The sequence below is a fragment of the Nansenia antarctica genome, assembly GCF_963989245.1.
Source record: "Nansenia antarctica genome assembly, chromosome: 10".
Classification (NCBI taxonomy): Eukaryota; Metazoa; Chordata; class Actinopteri; order Argentiniformes; family Microstomatidae; genus Nansenia; species Nansenia antarctica.
The window spans coordinates 28,591,354-28,610,355 of NC_137680.1; the positions used below are offsets into that span (position 1 = coordinate 28,591,354).

General features: G+C 50.6%; 1 protein-coding gene across 1 annotated transcript in view; it reads right to left on the bottom strand.

Moving 5' to 3' along the window:
* Positions 1-550: 550 nt before the first annotated feature.
* LOC308166833 (F-box only protein 15-like) overlaps positions 551-19,002 on the bottom strand; it is a gene marked incomplete at both ends in the record, with an annotated part of 24,535 nt that continues 6,083 nt past the window's right edge. Inside the window, 3 exons of the mRNA XM_080541157.1 lie at positions 551-817; positions 17,259-17,386; positions 18,212-18,357. Of these exons, the coding sequence (XP_080397283.1) occupies positions 551-817; positions 17,259-17,386; positions 18,212-18,357 (541 nt within the window). The remainder of the gene's footprint in view (positions 818-17,258; positions 17,387-18,211; positions 18,358-19,002) is intronic.

The window sequence follows — 19,002 nt, forward strand, 5'->3', positions numbered from 1 at the left end:
ATCAAATTCATCAAACTCATCTCTATAACTACCGCAACTTCATTTCTCTTGTTGCAATGCCAAGAAACTCACTAGCAGCCAGGTGAGCTCTTGTCCAATATTGGGCAGTAGGGGGTCAGGTAAGACACGTTTGGAGCACTTCAGGCATGGGTGTTGCTGCTAGACCCCTTTTACTGGGGCACCTGCCCTCGTATTGATCTGCTGTGACCCAGAAAAATCACATGTTCGAGTTATCATAAGAAAAAGTTATCTATGCTAAGGCCATAGGCCATAATGCCATAAGAATTAGTGGCTATTATTAGGTTTTTAGTAAGTATCATATAACTAAGTATCCTCTAGCAAGTAAGAGACAACGCACTCATGAACATGTGCCCCTAAGTGACGACTTTTTAATTGCTCATTAGAGGTGTGAACATATTTCATAACACTTGAGAAGTAATACTCAAAACTGTACACCAAATATTAACAGAACATGTGAGCTAAACCGAGCAAAAAAAAAAACTGAACAGAAACAAAACACAAACACAAACAGCTACAAGCGTGTGCGGTCTCAACAATACTCTCTCCCAAAGTGTTTGTTAACTTTGGCCACGGCGATGAAGACTACCAGGTTGATGAGGAAGAAATGCTTGTCCTCCTCCAGCCAGACCATCTGCATCCTCACCTTGCCCTCCGCGTCCAGGTGGTGGATGGAGAACTGGTCGCCCTCGTGGTGGTAGGAGAGGTTCTCCATCTGCACCATGGAGACGGGGCTGCTGACGCACCAGAACGGCTTCTGGGCCTCGTCCAGCAGAGTCAGACTCATCAAGCAACAGTTCTACAGAGAGAGAGAGAGGGGTGAGAGACATTAGGACAGTCCTACAGAGAGAGGGAGAGGGTGAGAGACATTAGGACAGTCCTACAGAGAGAGGGAGAGAGGGAGAGACATTAGGACAGTCCTACAGAGAGAGGGAGAGGGGGAAAGACATTAGGACAGTCCTACAGAGAGAGAGGGAGAGGGTGAGAGACATTAGGACAGTCCTACAGAGAGAGGGAGAGGGGGAAAGACATTAGGACAGTCCTACAGAGAGAGGGAGAGAGGGGAAAGACATTAGGACAGTCCTACAGAGAGAGGGAGAAAGACATTAGGACAGTCCTACAGAGAGAGGGAGAGAGAGAGAAAGACATTAGGACAGTCCTACAGAGAGAGGGAGAGGGGTGAGAGACATTAGGACAGTCCTACAGAGAGAGGGAGAGGGGTGAGAGACATTAGGACAGTCCTACAGAGAGAGGGAGAGGGTGAGAGACATTAGGACAGTCCTACAGAGAGAGGGAGAGGGTGAGAGACATTAGGACAGTCCTACAGAGAGAGAGGGAGAGGGAGAAAGACATTAGGACAGTCCTACAGAGAGAGGGAGAGGGTGAGAGACATTAGGACAGTCCTACAGAGAGAGGGAGAGGGTGAGAGACATTAGGACAGTCCTACAGAGAGAGAGGGAGAGGGTGAGAGACATTAGGACAGTCCTACAGAGAGAGAGGGAGAGGGGGAAAGACATTAGGACAGTCCTACAGAGAGAGAGGGAGAGGGGGAAAGACATTAGGACAGTCCTACAGAGAGAGAGGGAAAGGGTGAAAGACATTAGGACAGTCCTACAGAGAGAGAGGGAGAGAGGGAAAGACATTAGGACAGTCCTACAGAGAGAGAGAGGGGTGAAAGACATTAGGACAGTCCTACAGAGAAGAGAGGGAGAGGGTGAGAGACATTAGGACAGTCCTACAGAGAGAGAGGGGGAAAGACATTAGGACAGTCCTACAGAGAGAGGGAGAGGGTGAGAGACATTAGGACAGTCCTACAGAGAGAGAGGGAGAGGGGGAAAGACATTAGGACAGTCCTACAGAGAGAGAGGGAGAGGGGGAAAGACATTAGGACAGTCCTACAGAGAGAGGGAGAGGGGGAAAGACATTAGGACAGTCCTACAGAGAGAGGGAGAGGGTGAGAGACATTAGGACAGTCCTACAGAGAGAGGGAGAGGGGGAAAGACATTAGGACAGTCCTACAGAGAGAGGGAGAGGGTGAGAGACATTAGGACAGTCCTACAGAGAGGGAGAGGGTGAGAGACATTAGGACAGTCCTACAGAGAGAGGGAGAGTAGTGAAAGACATTAGGACAGTCCTACAGAGAGAGGGAGAGGGGTGAGAGACATTAGGACAGTCCTACAGAGAGAGGGAGAGGGGTGAGAGACATTAGGACAATCCTACAGAGAGAGGGAGAGGGGTGAGAGACATTAGGACAGTCCTGCAGAGAGAGGGAGAGGGGTGAGAGACATTAGGACAGTCCTACAGAGAGAGGGAGAGGGGGAAAGACATTAGGACAGTCCTACAGAGAGAGGGAGAGAGGGAAAGACATTAGGACAGTCCTACAGAGAGAGGGAGAGGGGTGAGAGACATTAGGACAGTCCTACAGAGAGAGGGAGAGGGGGAAAGACATTAGGACAGTCCTACAGAGAGAGGGAAAGACATTAGGACAGTCCTACAGAGAGAGGGAGAGGGGTAAAGACATTAGGACAGTCCTACAGAGAGAGGGAGAGGGGGAAAGACATTAGGACAGTCCTACAGAGAGAGGGAGAGAGGGGTGAGAGACATTAGGACAGTCCTACAGAGAGAGGGAGAGGGGAAAGACATTAGGACAGTCCTACAGAGAGAGGGAGAGGGGGAAAGACATTAGGACAGTCCTACAGAGAGAGGGAGAGAGGGAAAGACATTAGGACAGTCCTACAGAGAGAGGGAGAGGGGGAAAGACATTAGGACAGTCCTACAGAGAGAGGGAGAGGGGGAAAGACATTAGGACAGTCCTACAGAGAGAGGGAGAGGGTGAGACATTAGGACAGTCCTACAGAGAGAGGGAGAGACATTAGGACAGTCCTACAGAGAGAGGGAGAGGGGTGAGAGACATTAGGACAGTCCTACAGAGAGAGGGAGAGGGGGAAAGACATTAGGACAGTCCTACAGAGAGAGAGGGAGAGGGGGAAAGACATTAGGACAGTCCTACAGAGAGAGAGGGAGAGGGGGAAAGACATTAGGACAGTCCTACAGAGAGAGGGAGAGGGGGAAAGACATTAGGACAGTCCTACAGAGAGAGGGAGAGGGGTGAGAGACATTAGGACAGTCCTACAGAGAGAGAGGGAGAGGGGGAAAGACATTAGGACAGTCCTACAGAGAGAGAGGGAGAGGGGGAAAGACATTAGGACAGTCCTACAGAGAGGGAGAGGGTGAGAGACATTAGGACAGTCCTACAGAGAGAGGGAGAGAGGGAAAGACATTAGGACAGTCCTACAGAGAGGGAGAGGGTGAGAGACATTAGGACAGTCCTACAGAGAGAGGGAGAGGGGGAAAGACATTAGGACAGTCCTACAGAGAGAGAGGGAGAGGGGGAAAGACATTAGGACAGTCCTACAGAGAGAGAGAGGGAGAGGGGGAAAGACATTAGGACAGTCCTACAGAGAGAGAGGGAGAGGGGGAAAGACATTAGGACAGTCCTACAGAGAGAGGGAGAGGGGGAAAGACATTAGGACAGTCCTACAGAGAGAGAGGGAGAGGGTGAGAGACATTAGGACAGTCCTACAGAGAGAGAGAGGGGTGAGAGACATTAGGACAGTCCTACAGAGAGAGAGGGAGAGGGAGAGGGTGAGAGACATTAGGACAGTCCTACAGAGAGAGGGAGAGGGGGAAAGACATTAGGACAGTCCTACAGAGAGAGGGAGAGGGTGAGAGACATTAGGACAGTCCTACAGAGAGAGAGGGAGAGGGTGAGAGACATTAGGACAGTCCTACAGAGAGAGGGAGAGGGGGAAAGACATTAGGACAGTCCTACAGAGAGAGGGAGAGGGGGAAAGACATTAGGACAGTCCTACAGAGAGAGGGAGAGGGGGAAAGACATTAGGACAGTCCTACAGAGAGAGGGAGAGGGTGAGAGACATTAGGACAGTCCTACAGAGAGAGGGAGAGGGGGAAAGACATTAGGACAGTCCTACAGAGAGAGAGGGAGAGAGGGAAAGACATTAGGACAGTCCTACAGAGAGAGAGGGAGAGGGGGAAAGACATTAGGACAGTCCTACAGAGAGGGAGAGGGTGAGAGACATTAGGACAGTCCTACAGAGAGAGAGGGAGAGGGGGAAAGACATTAGGACAGTCCTACAGAGAGAGGGAGAGGGTGAGAGACATTAGGACAGTCCTACAGAGAGGGAGAGGGTGAGAGACATTAGGACAGTCCTACAGAGAGAGAGAGAGGGGTGAAAGACATTAGGACAGTCCTACAGAGAGAGGGAGAGGGGTGAGAGACATTAGGACAGTCCTACAGAGAGAGGGAGAGGGGTGAGAGACATTAGGACAGTCCTACAGAGAGAGGGAGAGGGGTGAGAGACATTAGGACAGTCCTACAGAGAGAGGGAGAGGGGTGAGAGACATTAGGACAGTCCTACAGAGAGAGGGAGAGGGGGAAAGACATTAGGACAGTCCTACAGAGAGAGGGAGAGAGGGAAAGACATTAGGACAGTCCTACAGAGAGAGGGTGAGGGGTGAGAGACATTAGGACAGTCCTACAGAGAGAGGGAGAGGGGGAAAGACATTAGGACAGTCCTACAGAGAGAGGGAGAGAGGGAAAGACATTAGGACAGTCCTACAGAGAGAGGGAGAGAGGGAAAGACATTAGGACAGTCCTACAGAGAGAGGGAGAGGGGTGAGAGACATTAGGACAGTCCTACAGAGAGAGGGAGAGGGGTGAGAGACATTAGGACAGTCCTACAGAGAGAGGGAGAGGGGGAAAGACATTAGGACAGTCCTACAGAGAGAGGGAGAGAGGGAAAGACATTAGGACAGTCCTACAGAGAGAGGGAGAGGGGTAAAGACATTAGGACAGTCCTACAGAGAGAGGGAGAGGGGGAAAGACATTAGGACAGTCCTACAGAGAGAGGGAGAGAGGGAAAGACATTAGGACAGTCCTACAGAGAGAGAGGGAGAGGGGGAAAGACATTAGGACAGTCCTACAGAGAGGGAGAGGGTGAGAGACATTAGGACAGTCCTACAGAGAGAGAGGGAGAGGGTGAGAGACATTAGGACAGTCCTACAGAGAGAGGGAGAGGGGTGAGAGACATTAGGACAGTCCTACAGAGAGAGGGAGAGGGGGAAAGACATTAGGACAGTCCTACAGAGAGAGGGAGAGGGGAAAGACATTAGGACAGTCCTACAGAGAGAGGGAGAGGGGTGAGAGACATTAGGACAGTCCTACAGAGAGAGGGAGAGGGGTGAAAGACATTAGGACAGTCCTACAGAGAGAGGGAGAGGGGGAAAGACATTAGGACAGTCCTACAGAGAGAGGGAGAGGGGGAAAGACATTAGGACAGTCCTACAGAGAGAGGGAGAGGGGGAAAGACATTAGGACAGTCCTACAGAGAGAGGGAGAGAGGGGAGAGACATTAGGACAGTCCTACAGAGAGAGGGAGAGGGGGAAAGACATTAGGACAGTCCTACAGAGAGAGGGAGAGGGGGAAAGACATTAGGACAGTCCTACAGAGAGAGGGAGAGAGGGGTGAGAGACATTAGGACAGTCCTACAGAGAGAGGGAGAGGGGTGAAAGACATTAGGACAGTCCTACAGAGAGAGGGAGAGAGGGAAAGACATTAGGACAGTCCTACAGAGAGAGGAGAGAGGGGAAAGACATTAGGACAGTCCTACAGAGAGAGGGAGAGGGGAAAGACATTAGGACAGTCCTACAGAGAGAGGAGAGAGGGAAAGACATTAGGACAGTCCTACAGAGAGAGGGAGAGGGGGAAAGACATTAGGACAGTCCTACAGAGAGAGGGAGAGAGGGAAAGACATTAGGACAGTCCTACAGAGAGAGGGAGAGGGAAGACATTAGGACAGTCCTACAGAGAGAGGGAGAGGGGTGAGAGACATTAGGACAGTCCTACAGAGAGAGGGAGAGGGGGAAAGACATTAGGACAGTCCTACAGAGAGAGAGGAGAGGGGGAAAGACATTAGGACAGTCCTACAGAGAGAGGGAGAGGGCCGTGAGAAGACATTAGGACAGTCCTACAGAGAGAGGAGAGGGAGAAGACATTAGGCACGAGTCCCTACAGAGAGAGGGAGGAGGGGGAAAGACATTAGGACAGTCCTACAGAGAGAGAGGGAGAGGGGAAAGACATTAGGACAGTCTACAGAGAGAGGGAGAGAGAGACATTAGGACAGTCCTACAGAGAGAGGGAGAAAGACATTAGGACAGTCCTACAGAGAGAGGGAGAGAGACATTAGGACAGTCCTACAGAGAGAGAGAGGGGTGAGAGACATTAGGACAGTCCTACAGAGAGAGAGGGAGAGGGAGAGGGTGAGAGACATTAGGACAGTCCTACAGAGAGAGGGAGAGGGGGAAAGACATTAGGACAGTCCTACAGAGAGAGGGAGAGGGTGAGAGACATTAGGACAGTCCTACAGAGAGAGAGGGAGAGGGTGAGAGACATTAGGACAGTCCTACAGAGAGAGGGAGAGGGGGAAAGACATTAGGACAGTCCTACAGAGAGAGGGAGAGGGGGAAAGACATTAGGACAGTCCTACAGAGAGAGGGAGAGGGGGAAAGACATTAGGACAGTCCTACAGAGAGAGGGAGAGGGTGAGAGACATTAGGACAGTCCTACAGAGAGAGGGAGAGGGGGAAAGACATTAGGACAGTCCTACAGAGAGAGAGGGAGAGAGGGAAAGACATTAGGACAGTCCTACAGAGAGAGAGGGAGAGGGGGAAAGACATTAGGACAGTCCTACAGAGAGGGAGAGGGTGAGAGACATTAGGACAGTCCTACAGAGAGAGAGGGAGAGGGGGAAAGACATTAGGACAGTCCTACAGAGAGAGGGAGAGGGTGAGAGACATTAGGACAGTCCTACAGAGAGGGAGAGGGTGAGAGACATTAGGACAGTCCTACAGAGAGAGAGAGAGGGGTGAAAGACATTAGGACAGTCCTACAGAGAGAGGGAGAGGGGTGAGAGACATTAGGACAGTCCTACAGAGAGAGGGAGAGGGGTGAGAGACATTAGGACAGTCCTACAGAGAGAGGGAGAGGGGTGAGAGACATTAGGACAGTCCTACAGAGAGAGGGAGAGGGGTGAGAGACATTAGGACAGTCCTACAGAGAGAGGGAGAGGGGGAAAGACATTAGGACAGTCCTACAGAGAGAGGGAGAGAGGGAAAGACATTAGGACAGTCCTACAGAGAGAGGGTGAGGGGTGAGAGACATTAGGACAGTCCTACAGAGAGAGGGAGAGGGGGAAAGACATTAGGACAGTCCTACAGAGAGAGGGAGAGAGGGAAAGACATTAGGACAGTCCTACAGAGAGAGGGAGAGAGGGAAAGACATTAGGACAGTCCTACAGAGAGAGGGAGAGGGGTGAGAGACATTAGGACAGTCCTACAGAGAGAGGGAGAGGGGTGAGAGACATTAGGACAGTCCTACAGAGAGAGGGAGAGGGGGAAAGACATTAGGACAGTCCTACAGAGAGAGGGAGAGAGGGAAAGACATTAGGACAGTCCTACAGAGAGAGGGAGAGGGGTAAAGACATTAGGACAGTCCTACAGAGAGAGGGAGAGGGGGAAAGACATTAGGACAGTCCTACAGAGAGAGGGAGAGAGGGAAAGACATTAGGACAGTCCTACAGAGAGAGAGGGAGAGGGGGAAAGACATTAGGACAGTCCTACAGAGAGAGGAGAGGGTGAGAGACATTAGGACAGTCCTACAGAGAGAGAGGGAGAGGGTGAGAGACATTAGGACAGTCCTACAGAGAGAGAGGGAGAGGGTGAGAGACATTAGGACAGTCCTACAGAGAGAGGGAGAGGGGTGAGAGACATTAGGACAGTCCTACAGAGAGAGGGAGAGGGGTGAGAGACATTAGGACAGTCCTACAGAGAGAGGGAGAGGGGTGAGAGACATTAGGACAGTCCTACAGAGAGAGGGAGAGGGGGAAAGACATTAGGACAGTCCTACAGAGAGAGGGAGAGAGGGAAAGACATTAGGACAGTCCTACAGAGAGAGGGAGAGGGGTGAGAGACATTAGGACAGTCCTACAGAGAGAGGGAGAGGGGGAAAGACATTAGGACAGTCCTACAGAGAGAGGGAGAGAGGGAAAGACATTAGGACAGTCCTACAGAGAGAGGGAGAGGGGTAAAGACATTAGGACAGTCCTACAGAGAGAGGGAGAGGGGGAAAGACATTAGGACAGTCCTACAGAGAGAGGGAGAGAGGGGTGAGAGACATTAGGACAGTCCTACAGAGAGAGGGAGAGAGGGGAAAGACATTAGGACAGTCCTACAGAGAGAGGGAGAGGGGGAAAGACATTAGGACAGTCCTACAGAGAGAGAGAGAGAGAGGGGTGAGAGACATTAGGACAGTCCTACAGAGAGAGGGAGAGGGGTGAGAGACATTAGGACAGTCCTACAGAGAGAGGGAGAGAGGGAAAGACATTAGGACAGTCCTACAGAGAGAGGGAGAGGGGGAAAGACATTAGGACAGTCCTACAGAGAGGGGGAGAGAGGGAAAGACATTAGGACAGTCCTACAGAGAGAGGGAAAGACATTAGGACAGTCCTACAGAGAGAGGGAGAGGGGTGAGAGACATTAGGACAGTCCTACAGAGAGAGGGAGAGAGGGAAAGACATTAGGACAGTCCTACAGAGAGAGGGAGGGAGGGAAAGACATTAGGACAGTCCTACAGAGAGAGGGAGAGGGGTGAGAGACATTAGGACAGTCCTACAGAGAGAGGGAGAGGGGGAAAGACATTAGGACAGTCCTACAGAGAGAGGGAGAGGGGGAAAGACATTAGGACAGTCCTACAGAGAGAGAGGGAGAGGGGGAAAGACATTAGGACAGTCCTACAGAGAGAGGGAGAGAGACATTAGGACAGTCCTACAGAGAGAGGGAGAAAGACATTAGGACAGTCCTACAGAGAGAGGGAGAGAGACATTAGGACAGTCCTACAGAGAGAGGGAGAAAGACATTAGGACAGTCCTACAGAGAGAGGGAGAGAGACATTAGGACAGTCCTACAGAGAGAGGGAGAGAGACATTAGGACAGTCCTACAGAGAGAGAGGGAAAGACATTAGGACAGTCCTACAGAGAGAGGGAGAGGGGGAAAGACATTAGGACAGTCCTACAGAGAGAGAGAGAGAGGGGTGAGAGACATTAGGACAGTCCTACAGAGAGAGGGAAAGAGGGGAAAGACATTAGGACAGTCCTACAGAGAGAGGGAGAGAGGGAGAGACATTAGGACAGTCCTACAGAGAGAGGGAGAGGGGTGAGAGACATTAGGACAGTCCTACAGAGAGAGGGAGAGGGGTGAGAGACATTAGGACAGTCCTACAGAGAGAGGGAGAGAGGGAAAGACATTAGGACAGTCCTACAGAGAGAGGGAGAGAGGGAAAGACATTAGGACAGTCCTACAGAGAGAGGGAGAGGGGTGAGAGACATTAGGACAGTCCTACAGAGAGAGGGAGAGAGAGGGAAAGACATTAGGACAGTCCTACAGAGAGAGGGAGAGAGGGAAAGACATTAGGACAGTCCTACAGAGAGAGGGAGAGAGGGAAAGACATTAGGACAGTCCTACAGAGAGAGGGAGAGGGGTGAGAGACATTAGGACAGTCCTACAGAGAGAGGGAGAGGGGTGAGAGACATTAGGACAGTCCTACAGAGAGAGGGAGAGGGGGAAAGACATTAGGACAGTCCTACAGAGAGAGGGAGAGAGGGAAAGACATTAGGACAGTCCTACAGAGAGAGGGAGAGGGGTAAAGACATTAGGACAGTCCTACAGAGAGAGGGAGAGGGGGAAAGACATTAGGACAGTCCTACAGAGAGAGGGAGAGAGGGGTGAGAGACATTAGGACAGTCCTACAGAGAGAGGGAGAGAGGGGAAAGACATTAGGACAGTCCTACAGAGAGAGGGAGAGGGGGAAAGACATTAGGACAGTCCTACAGAGAGAGAGAGAGAGAGGGGTGAGAGACATTAGGACAGTCCTACAGAGAGAGGGAGAGGGGTGAGAGACATTAGGACAGTCCTACAGAGAGAGGGAGAGAGGGAAAGACATTAGGACAGTCCTACAGAGAGAGGGAGAGGGGGAAAGACATTAGGACAGTCCTACAGAGAGAGGGAGAGGGGGGAGAGACATTAGGACAGTCCTACAGAGAGAGGGAGAGAGGGAACGACATTAGGACAGTCCTACAGAGAGAGGGAGAGAGGGAAAGACATTAGGACAGTCCTACAGAGAGAGAGAGAGAGGGGTGAGAGACATTAGGACAGTCCTACAGAGAGAGGGAGAGGGGTGAGAGACATTAGGACAGTCCTACAGAGAGAGGGAGAGGGGGAAAGACATTAGGACAGTCCTACAGAGAGAGGGAAAGACATTAGGACAGTCCTACAGAGAGAGGGAGAGGGGTGAGAGACATTAGGACAGTCCTACAGAGAGAGGGAGAGAGGGAAAGACATTAGGACAGTCCTACAGAGAGAGGGAGGGAGGGAAAGACATTAGGACAGTCCTACAGAGAGAGGGAGAGGGGTGAGAGACATTAGGACAGTCCTACAGAGAGAGGGAGAGGGGGAAAGACATTAGGACAGTCCTACAGAGAGAGGGAGAGGGGGAAAGACATTAGGACAGTCCTACAGAGAGAGAGGGAGAGGGGGAAAGACATTAGGACAGTCCTACAGAGAGAGGGAGAGAGACATTAGGACAGTCCTACAGAGAGAGGGAGAAAGACATTAGGACAGTCCTACAGAGAGAGGGAGAGAGACATTAGGACAGTCCTACAGAGAGAGGGAGAAAGACATTAGGACAGTCCTACAGAGAGAGGGAGAGAGACATTAGGACAGTCCTACAGAGAGAGGGAGAGAGACATTAGGACAGTCCTACAGAGAGAGAGGGAAAGACATTAGGACAGTCCTACAGAGAGAGGGAGAGGGGGAAAGACATTAGGACAGTCCTACAGAGAGAGAGAGAGAGGGGTGAGAGACATTAGGACAGTCCTACAGAGAGAGGGAAAGAGGGGAAAGACATTAGGACAGTCCTACAGAGAGAGGGAGAGAGGGAGAGACATTAGGACAGTCCTACAGAGAGAGGGAGAGGGGTGAGAGACATTAGGACAGTCCTACAGAGAGAGGGAGAGGGGTGAGAGACATTAGGACAGTCCTACAGAGAGAGGGAGAGAGGGAAAGACATTAGGACAGTCCTACAGAGAGAGGGAGAGAGGGAAAGACATTAGGACAGTCCTACAGAGAGAGGGAGAGGGGTGAGAGACATTAGGACAGTCCTACAGAGAGAGGGAGAGAGAGGGAAAGACATTAGGACAGTCCTACAGAGAGAGGGAGAGAGGGAAAGACATTAGGACAGTCCTACAGAGAGAGGGAGAGAGGGAAAGACATTAGGACAGTCCTACAGAGAGAGGGAGAGGGGTGAGAGACATTAGGACAGTCCTACAGAGAGAGGGAGAGGGGTGAGAGACATTAGGACAGTCCTACAGAGAGAGGGAGAGGGGGAAAGACATTAGGACAGTCCTACAGAGAGAGGGAGAGAGGGAAAGACATTAGGACAGTCCTACAGAGAGAGGGAGAGGGGTAAAGACATTAGGACAGTCCTACAGAGAGAGGGAGAGGGGGAAAGACATTAGGACAGTCCTACAGAGAGAGGGAGAGAGGGGTGAGAGACATTAGGACAGTCCTACAGAGAGAGGGAGAGAGGGGAAAGACATTAGGACAGTCCTACAGAGAGAGGGAGAGGGGGAAAGACATTAGGACAGTCCTACAGAGAGAGAGAGAGAGAGGGGTGAGAGACATTAGGACAGTCCTACAGAGAGAGGGAGAGGGGTGAGAGACATTAGGACAGTCCTACAGAGAGAGGGAGAGAGGGAAAGACATTAGGACAGTCCTACAGAGAGAGGGAGAGGGGGAAAGACATTAGGACAGTCCTACAGAGAGAGGGAGAGGGGGGAGAGACATTAGGACAGTCCTACAGAGAGAGGGAGAGAGGGAACGACATTAGGACAGTCCTACAGAGAGAGGGAGAGAGGGAAAGACATTAGGACAGTCCTACAGAGAGAGAGAGAGAGGGGTGAGAGACATTAGGACAGTCCTACAGAAAAAGGGAGAGGGGTGAGAGACATTAGGACAGTCCTACAGAGAGAGGGAGAGGGGGAAAGACATTAGGACAGTCCTACAGAGAGAGGGAGAGGAGTGAGAGACATTAGGACAGTCCTACAGAGAGAGGGAGAGAGGGAAAGACATTAGAACAGTCCTACAGAGAGAGGGAGAGGGGTGAGAGACATTAGGACAGTCCTACAGAGAGAGAGAGAGAGAGAGAGAGAGAGAGAGAGAGAGGGAAAGACATTAGGACAGTCCTACAGAGAGAGGGAGAGATGGAAAGACATTAGGACAGTCCTACAGAGAGAGGGAGAGAGGGAAAGACATTAGGACAGTCCTACAGAGAGAGGGAGAGGGGTGAGAGACATTAGGACAGTCCTACAGAGAGAGGGAGAGAGGGAAAGACATTAGGACAGTCCTACAGAGAGAGGGAGAGGGGGAAAGACATTAGGACAGTCCTACAGAGAGAGAGAGAGAGGGAAAGACATTAGGACAGTCCTACAGAGAGAGGGAGAGAGGGAAAGACATTAGGACAGTCCTACAGAGAGAGGGAGAGAGGGAAAGACATTAGGACAGTCCTACAGAGAGAGGGAGAGGGGGGAGAGACATTAGGACAGTCCTACAGAGAGAGGGAGAGAGGGAAAGACATTAGGACAGTCCTACAGAGAGAGGGAGAGAGGGAAAGACATTAGGACAGTCCTACAGAGAGAGGGAGAGGGGGAAAGACATTAGGACAGTCCTACAGAGAGAGGGAGAGAGGGAAAGACATTAGGACAGTCCTACAGAGAGAGGGAGAGGGGTGAGAGACATTAGGACAGTCCTACAGAGAGAGGGAGAGGGGGAAAGACATTAGGACAGTCCTACAGAGAGAGGGAGAGAGGGAAAGACATTAGGACAGTCCTACAGAGAGAGGGAGAGGGGTAAAGACATTAGGACAGTCCTACAGAGAGAGGGAGAGGGGGAAAGACATTAGGACAGTCCTACAGAGAGAGGGAGAGAGGGGTGAGAGACATTAGGACAGTCCTACAGAGAGAGGGAGAGAGGGGAAAGACATTAGGACAGTCCTACAGAGAGAGGGAGAGGGGGAAAGACATTAGGACAGTCCTACAGAGAGAGAGAGAGAGGGGTGAGAGACATTAGGACAGTCCTACAGAGAGAGGGAGAGGGGTGAGAGACATTAGGACAGTCCTACAGAGAGAGGGAGAGAGGGAAAGACATTAGGACAGTCCTACAGAGAGAGGGAAAGACATTAGGACAGTCCTACAGAGAGGGGGAGAGAGGGAAAGACATTAGGACAGTCCTACAGAGAGAGGGAGAGAGGGAAAGACATTAGGACAGTCCTACAGAGAGAGGGAGAGGGGTGAGAGACATTAGGACAGTCCTACAGAGAGAGGGAGAGAGGGAAAGACATTAGGACAGTCCTACAGAGAGAGGGAGAGAGGGAAAGACATTAGGACAGTCCTACAGAGAGAGGGAGAGGGGTGAGAGACATTAGGACAGTCCTACAGAGAGAGGGAGAGAGGGAAAGACATTAGGACAGTCCTACAGAGAGAGAGAGAGAGAGAGAGAGAGAGAGAGGGAAAGACATTAGGACAGTCCTACAGAGAGAGGGAGAGAGGGAAAGACATTAGGACAGTCCTACAGAGAGAGGGAGAGAGGGAAAGACATTAGGACAGTCCTACAGAGAGAGGGAGAGGGGTGAGAGACATTAGGACAGTCCTACAGAGAGAGGGAGAGAGGGAAAGACATTAGGACAGTCCTACAGAGAGAGGGAGAGGGGTGAGAGACATTAGGACAGTCCTACAGAGAGAGGGAGAGGGGGAAAGACATTAGGACAGTCCTACAGAGAGAGGGAGAGGGGGAAAGACATTAGGACAGTCCTACAGAGAGAGAGGGAGAGGGGGAAAGACATGAGGACAGTCCTACAGAGAGAGGGAGAGAGACATTAGGACAGTCCTACAGAGAGAGGGAGAAAGACATTAGGACAGTCCTACAGAGAGAGGGAGAGAGACATTAGGACAGTCCTACAGAGAGAGGGAGAAAGACATTAGGACAGTCCTACAGAGAGAGGGAGAGAGACATTAGGACAGTCCTACAGAGAGAGGGAGAGAGACATTAGGACAGTCCTACAGAGAGAGAGGGAAAGACATTAGGACAGTCCTACAGAGAGAGGGAGAGGGGGAAAGACATTAGGACAGTCCTACAGAGAGAGAGAGAGAGAGGGGTGAGAGACATTAGGACAGTCCTACAGAGAGAGGGAAAGAGGGGAAAGACATTAGGACAGTCCTACAGAGAGAGGGAGAGAGGGAGAGACATTAGGACAGTCCTACAGAGAGAGGGAGAGGGGTGAGAGACATTAGGACAGTCCTACAGAGAGAGGGAGAGGGGTGAGAGACATTAGGACAGTCCTACAGAGAGAGGGAGAGAGGGAAAGACATTAGGACAGTCCTACAGAGAGAGGGAGAGAGGGAAAGACATTAGGACAGTCCTACAGAGAGAGGGAGAGGGGTGAGAGACATTAGGACAGTCCTACAGAGAGAGGGAGAGAGAGGGAAAGACATTAGGACAGTCCTACAGAGAGAGGGAGAGAGGGAAAGACATTAGGACAGTCCTACAGAGAGAGGGAGAGGGGTGAGAGACATTAGGACAGTCCTACAGAGAGAGGGAGAGGGGTGAGAGACATTAGGACAGTCCTACAGAGAGAGGGAGAGGGGGAAAGACATTAGGACAGTCCTACAGAGAGAGGGAGAGAGGGAAAGACATTAGGACAGTCCTACAGAGAGAGGGAGAGGGGTAAAGACATTAGGACAGTCCTACAGAGAGAGGGAGAGGGGGAAAGACATTAGGACAGTCCTACAGAGAGAGGGAGAGAGGGGTGAGAGACATTAGGACAGTCCTACAGAGAGAGGGAGAGAGGGGAAAGACATTAGGACAGTCCTACAGAGAGAGGGAGAGGGGGAAAGACATTAGGACAGTCCTACAGAGAGAGAGAGAGAGAGGGGTGAGAGACATTAGGACAGTCCTACAGAGAGAGGGAGAGGGGTGAGAGACATTAGGACAGTCCTACAGAGAGAGGGAGAGAGGGAAAGACATTAGGACAGTCCTACAGAGAGAGGGAGAGGGGGAAAGACATTAGGACAGTCCTACAGAGAGAGGGAGAGGGGGGAGAGACATTAGGACAGTCCTACAGAGAGAGGGAGAGAGGGAACGACATTAGGACAGTCCTACAGAGAGAGGGAGAGAGGGAAAGACATTAGGACAGTCCTACAGAGAGAGAGAGAGGGGTGAGAGACATTAGGACAGTCCTACAGAGAGAGGGAGAGGGGTGAGAGACATTAGGACAGTCCTACAGAGAGAGGGAGAGGGGGAAAGACATTAGGACAGTCCTACAGAGAGAGGGAGAGGAGTGAGAGACATTAGGACAGTCCTACAGAGAGAGGGAGAGAGGGAAAGACATTAGAACAGTCCTACAGAGAGAGGGAGAGGGGTGAGAGACATTAGGACAGTCCTACAGAGAGAGAGAGAGAGAGAGAGAGAGAGGGAAAGACATTAGGACAGTCCTACAGAGAGAGAGGGAGAGATGGAAAGACATTAGGACAGTCCTACAGAGAGAGGGAGAGAGGGAAAGACATTAGGACAGTCCTACAGAGAGAGGGAGAGGGGTGAGAGACATTAGGACAGTCCTACAGAGAGAGGGAGAGAGGGAAAGACATTAGGACAGTCCTACAGAGAGAGGGAGAGGGGGAAAGACATTAGGACAGTCCTACAGAGAGAGAGAGAGAGAGGGAAAGACATTAGGACAGTCCTACAGAGAGAGGGAGAGAGGGAAAGACATTAGGACAGTCCTACAGAGAGAGGGAGAGAGGGAAAGACATTAGGACAGTCCTACAGAGAGAGGGAGAGGGGGGAGAGACATTAGGACAGTCCTACAGAGAGAGGGAGAGAGGGAAAGACATTAGGACAGTCCTACAGAGAGAAGGAGAGAGGGAAAGACATTAGGACAGTCCTACAGAGAGAGGGAGAGGGGGAAAGACATTAGGACAGTCCTACTGAGAGAGGGAGAGAGGGAAAGACATTAGGACAGTCCTACAGAGAGAGGGAGAGGGGTGAGAGACATTAGGACAGTCCTACAGAGAGAGGGAGAGACATTAGGACAGTCCTACAGAGAGAGGGAGAGAGGTGAGAGATATTAGGACAGTCCTACAGAGAGAGGGAGAGGGGTGAGAGACATTAGGACAGTCCTACAGAGAGAGGGAGAGAGGGAAAGACATTAGGACAGTCCTACAGAGAGAGGGAGAGAGGGAAAGACATTAGGACAGTCCTACAGAGAGAGGGAGAGGGGTGAGAGACATTAGGACAGTCCTACAGAGAGAGGGAGAGAGGGAAAGACATTAGGACAGTCCTACAGAGAGAGGGAGAGGGGTGAGAGACATTAGGACAGTCCTACAGAGAGAGAGAAAGACATTAGGACAGTCCTACAGAGAGGGAGAAAGACATTAGGACAGTCCTACAGAGAGAGAGAAAGACATTAGGACAGTCCTACAGAGAGAGAGGGAGAGGGGGAAGAGGGAGAAAGATATTAGGACAGTCCTACAGAGAGAGGGAGAGAGGGAAAGATATTAGGACAGTCCTACAGAGAGAGGGAGAGAGGGAAGAGGGGGAAAGATATTAGGACAGTCCTACAGAGAGAGGGAGAGGTTCCCTGTAAGGGAAGTTCCATGTAAGGTTTTAGGCAGATCCACACCCCTCATATTCAATGGGAGGGGAAAAACTGCATTAGGATGGGGGGGAAAAATGATTTTATGGTTTCTTCTGACATACAGTAGTACTTATCTATAAGTTCAAAGGTAAGGAGGGGTTCTAAATGCTAAAATTAGGTTGGGGGTGAATGCCTATTCCTTTTTAGATGAATAGTTCAGATCAACCACTACAAGACCAACCCCTACACCCCCCTCCCCCCTCCCCCCTAGCCCTAGATCAGCTGAGCTGATACAGATCTTGGGAGCTTGCTATTTGGTAAATAAAAAAACTCGACCAATCCTTCCAGTAAGAGAGGCGTTTAGGTGCTGGTTTAGCGGTGGATCTGGGACCGTCCCCTAGTGTTAGTGTACCACTGCGTACCGCCACAGTACCCCCCGCAGTGTCGTCAGTTTTCCAAGGCAGGTTGATCTTGCCGCAGAAGTGTCTGTGCTGGGACAGGTTCTTCACGTGGATGGCAATCAGCGGAACGAAGCCGTCCTGGACATGACCTGGTCAACGACAACACACAACCGATACCCCAGAGTAAGAGGCTGGTTAGCAGGTATTACACACATCACAGTCATGCTGTACTATAGGAAGCCTAGACCCAGTAAGCTGTAACACTAGAACAGCCGTGCCTTTTTTACCTACTAAAAGAGCCGCCTGGGGGGTCTTTAAAATGCTAACCTGCTATTTACACACAACGACCACTAGTTGGCCGCTTGTAAATTAGCCTGCACATATCGCACATATCTAGGAAAAGTCATGAAAGGAGAGTCCTGAAATTTGATTGAGTGCAAAGATATAACATCTTTTCTTTACTCACAGGGGTCAAAATGACCCCTCATGGCTGTTCTAGTTTAAGGCCCAGCTAGGGGATACATCCGTTCTCGTCTCCGTTAGAGGTTTCAGTTCAGGCTTCATATCAAACGGCGCTTTGACCGGATCTACTGTATAATAATAATAATAATAATAGTAATACATTATATTTATATAGCGCTTTTCCGGGGCTCAAAGACGCTGACAATATGGGGGAAACAGAAGACACAGAAACATAAAGCAACAGATAACATGAGCACATAGAGATACACAGAGTTAACAAACAGGCACAAGGAACAATTAACACAGCAATGTCCAGGGGGGGAGGAGGGTGGCAGGGTTAGGGGAGATGGTTAGGGGTAGGGAAGGTTGTATGCATGGGAGAACAGGTAGGCCTTGAGGTGGGACTTAAAAGTGGAGAGTGAGGGTGAGTCTCTGTATCCATAGAGCAAACGGTTAAGAGCCGCTTTCACTACCTTCCGTATCATTTCCTCGATTGTGTTTTCTTCCTTTACCTTTCCAACACTGGAGATGACGGAAACATCCCGAGATGATTTGGGTGACCGTGTTGTGAAGGACGAAGTGTAGTGAGTAACCATGGAGACCGTAGTTGGGGTCGCCATGGTTGACACAGGCCCTGTCTTCTAGCACCGAGTACGGCCTAGATGAGAGAAGACATGGGAACGAGTGAGTGTAAGAGAATGGATGTCAGTTATGTAACAGGAAAGCTCAACACGTGAGGAGTGAGAGGGCAATGGAGAGTGTGTAAGTGAACAGTGTAGGGCTGTTACGATTATTCGACGTCGTCGACGTCACCGACTACGTCAATACGTCGGTTAGCGTAATATGCGTCGGTTAGCCGTAAATAAACAAAATGGCGTTTTTTTGTTTGTTTTTTTTTACCTTTATTTTACCAGGCGAGACAATTAAGTGTATGAGTGAAAAATGGATAGCTACTAGCTAATGTTACACAAGCAATGTAGCTCACCACAGTTCGTATGTCTTGTCTTCTGGTGTTAGTAACGTTAGCTATGTAGCTGGCTAGCTACGGTAGCCTATTGTCATTGTGGTGCGAGCACCTACTGTACGTTATCTAGCTCGTAGCTCGCATGCTACGTTAGCATCAATTTAGCTAATCATAACATAGCAGTGAGAGTAACGTTAGCTAGCTATGTGTTGTGGTGATGGACAGACTTCTAAATGGCCATGTTGGCATTCAAGTTGGCTAAACATAGCAGTGAGGTGGAGCCAAAAACTTTGTATTTTTAAAAAAAAAAAATTTACAGTACAAAAATTATCATTAGAC